The following is a 3,250-nucleotide window of genomic DNA, read 5'->3' on the forward strand; positions in this document are numbered from 1 at the left end:
ATTTCATTGATTTACTCGAAAACTATAACAGATAGAATGAATCCAATATATGCATATGAAAGCTGAATGTTTGGGGAATTCAGCAAGTGTAGATACATTCCTGTACTTTTATCCAAATTGCTGTAATACGCGTTCAAAGTTGAAAAATTGAAATAAGAACGTTCGAAAAAGCAGTGTTTAACCTACTGAAAGAGATGGGCTTGTAGAATTTAACTTGAAAAAAATAAACATTTTATATTTTTATTTTATTAGCGTATTCATCATAATAAGAAAATCAACAATAAATATGAATAATTAACCGGATTAATAATAATAAACTTGAAAAATGGCACAGAGCAGCGATATGCAAAATTTGTTGGTTCAGGTTCGTTTGGAATCGCCCCATGTGCAGTAATCTTCCCTTGTTGCGGCCACGTACTCATCCACCAGATCTTGAACAACTTCTCGACTGTTATCCAGCTCATTGAGATTGTCTTGAAACATTTCTTCCTTTTTGAATTGCTCCAAGAAAGCTTCGCGACGCCTCAACTTATCGTACTGCTGTAAAGCTCTCTCAAATAGCTGAAAATAAGGTAAATTTCAATGAAACTAATTGTAATTCGAATTGTTCAACTTACTGAACTAATGTTAGTGTGATTGGCCAACATGAGACCGGAAACTCTGTGAGCCGTTTGTATGTACGGGGATTTTCTAGATAAGGCAACTTGAATACTAGCTGGACCCCAGGGAATGAACGACGCCAGTTTCCTCTCCCTGATCCTCTGCAACGATTTGTGCACTTGCGTCGGGTCCACTTCGCCCTGAATTATATTTAATATGGAAATGAAGCAATGCTGAGAATTCCTATCCAAACTCGTCGAAACCATCATATTCTTAGGTTGCAGCAGTCTTCTCATAACATCCAACACGGTGGTTTTCCTAACGCTAACTTCGTCGGTATCCGTTGATAATGGGGTGTAACCAGTCATGAGGAAATGTAATCTTGGAGTTGGGATTAACGGTGCTAGCAGACCCATCAAATCATTGTTCATATACGATGGATACCTTAACGTCGTCGTAGAAACAGACATTATCGTGCTGACTAAACTGTTGATTTGAGTAAACGTGGGATTCTGGATGTGAAGACGATCCGCGGCGATCCTATTCAAAGCGGTATTATCCAATACGACGACGGAATCCGCAGATTCTGTTAATCTCTTCAAAGTCAGCAACGAATTATATGGCTGCACGACGACATCGCTGATTTCGTCTTGATTGGGAAAGACACTGTAAGTTTGCACCAACTTTTTCGGAAACCTATCAGACAATTTCTCCAATATATTAGAACCCATTCCGGATCCAGTACCACCAGCAATCGAGTGACACAACACAAATCCCTAAAACGAAATGATTAAGTTTACTCAAAATTATTAAATAAAAAACAAATAATACTTCAAGACTGTCAGATCCATCCGCTTCTCGATCAATAATATCAAAAATCTCTTCATTCAATTTTTCACCTTGTGAATATCCGCAAGCCCAATTATTACCAGCACCTCCTCCATTCTTCGAGAGAAAAACGTTCTCTTGATTGTAGAGTTTCGAATACGGTGAGTTCATGATGGTGTTGATGACTCTGGGCTCCAAGTCCATGAGCACAGCCCTCGGAATGTAATGCTCATCATCAGCTTGATAGAAGAAAACATCCTTTCTGTCGATGCCATCTGTGGCGAAGTCCTCCAGCACTCCTTCAGGGTTTATGCCGTGTTCGGCGCAGAGACGTTTCCAAAACTCGAAGCCAACTGTTGAGACAAAGAATTATAACCTACACAACACTTCTTCTCCAAAGACGAAACTCACTCTGATTACCGCATTGGCCGAGCTGCAACGTTATCATTTCGCAAGGCATCTTTGATGTTTGTCTGTGAGATGATCTAACGAATCAATTGGTCAATTATTTTCTGCTACAGGATTCATCATCCGTTACGCCGCGCTACTCTTTGACAGTTGAAAATCAATTTGCGAAATGCCCGCTTTTCATTGGTGAAGCCTGAGCGTTTCTACCATCCGATTGGTCAACGATTTGAATCTTGCTGCCACATCATTGGTCGAATTTGAATTAATACTATAATTAATTACTATGTAGCACTAAAATTAGATTTTAAAACTTTTTAGAAATATATGATTACTTCTATATTTTGTATTTAAAATACTAATTTAATACTTTTTTTTTTCGTGAATGCAATTGCAGTAAGCATATAATTTAGGTTGTTATGGCAATGTGGAAAACAAAACGTTTGATCGATAACAAATTTGCAAAGAAAAATGTCGTTGGCTGTTGAAAAACCTCGGGGAATTTGCGAGAAAGATGTCGATCTTAAAGGACCCAGGTAATTATACTTTAATTCTATACTAAATAATGTAGTATTATCTTTTCATTTACATAAGAAATTTGAATAATGAAGAATTTACAATTTGGATAATATTTATTTGCTAAGATTTCAGTTAATTGCATATGAATATTTTTCTATTTCTATAATAAATAGTAGAGAGACATAAGATTTTTGTTTATTTGTTTCAGGATGAGTAAAGAATTTATATTGAAGCACTGCAAAGAACAAAGACTGTACACTGTTCCCCGGCTGAATGACGTTTTGTATTTGCACTTCAAAGGATTCTCGAGAATCGAAAACTTGGATGAGTATACGGGCTTGAAGTGTCTGTGGTTGGAGAACAACGGCATCCTCAAAATAAGTGGGCTTGATCATCAGCAAGAATTGCGCAGTCTGTTTCTGCATTACAATCTGATTAAAAGGATCGAAAACTTGGAGAATCTCCCATTGCTTGATACGATCAATTTGTCTCACAACCAAGTTAGGAAGATTGAAAACTTGTGTAAGTACATTTCATTGATTTACTCGATAACTATAATAGATGGAATGGATCCAAAAGATGCATATGAAAGCTGAATGATTGGGGAATGGAACGAGTATTCATATATTATTGTGGTTTCATCGGTTTGGCTGTAATTAGTGTTTAAACTTTAGAAAACGGTAAAAAAAGCAGTGTTTTCACATTTTATTGATTTTCTCAGAAACTATAAAAGATGGAATAGATCCAAATGATGCATATGAAAGCTGAATGATTGGGGAATGGAACGAGTATTCATATATTGTTGTGGTTTCATCGGTTTGGCTGTAATTAGTGTTTAAATTTGAGAAAACGTTAAAAAAAGCAGTGTTTTCACATTTGATTGATTTTCTCGGAAACT

General features: G+C 36.6%; 2 protein-coding genes across 2 annotated transcripts; one reads left to right on the forward strand and one right to left on the reverse strand.

Moving 5' to 3' along the window:
• Window positions 1-256: 256 nt before the first annotated feature.
• Window positions 257-2,000, reverse strand: LOC108564814 (tubulin gamma-2 chain-like). The gene is made up of 4 exons (XM_017923962.1): window positions 1,840-2,000; window positions 1,432-1,781; window positions 618-1,376; window positions 257-561 (listed from the first exon to the last, which is right to left on the reverse strand). The coding sequence occupies exons 1-4, from the start codon at window positions 1,886-1,888 to the stop codon at window positions 361-363; spliced, it is 1,359 nt and encodes a 452-aa protein (XP_017779451.1). The 5' UTR covers window positions 1,889-2,000; the 3' UTR covers window positions 257-360.
• A 235-nt stretch (window positions 2,001-2,235) lies between these two features.
• On the forward strand, window positions 2,236-2,874 carry LOC108564813 (dynein assembly factor 1, axonemal-like; the record flags this gene model as incomplete). Its single annotated transcript, XM_017923960.1, has 2 exons — window positions 2,236-2,369; window positions 2,561-2,874. Coding segments are annotated over exons 1-2 (379 nt in total), but the record flags the coding sequence as incomplete, so codon positions are not given.
• Between the last annotated feature and the right edge of the window lie 376 nt (window positions 2,875-3,250).

Source organism: Nicrophorus vespilloides, unplaced genomic scaffold (assembly GCF_001412225.1).
Source record: "Nicrophorus vespilloides isolate i.1.1-1 unplaced genomic scaffold, Nicve_v1.0, whole genome shotgun sequence".
Classification (NCBI taxonomy): Eukaryota; Metazoa; Arthropoda; class Insecta; order Coleoptera; family Silphidae; genus Nicrophorus; species Nicrophorus vespilloides.

Coding starts and splice junctions, on each gene's coding strand:
- LOC108564814 (XM_017923962.1), bottom strand. CDS start 1,888: ATGCCTTGCGAAATGATAACGTTGCAGCTCGGCCAATGCGGTAATCAG. Junction 1,782..1,839: donor CGGCCAATGCGGTAATCAGA/GTGAGTTTCGTC, acceptor TTGTCTCAACAG/TTGGCTTCGAGTTTTGGAAA. Junction 1,377..1,431: donor ATGGATCTGACAGTCTTGAA/GTATTATTTGTT, acceptor ATTTCGTTTTAG/GGATTTGTGTTGTGTCACTC.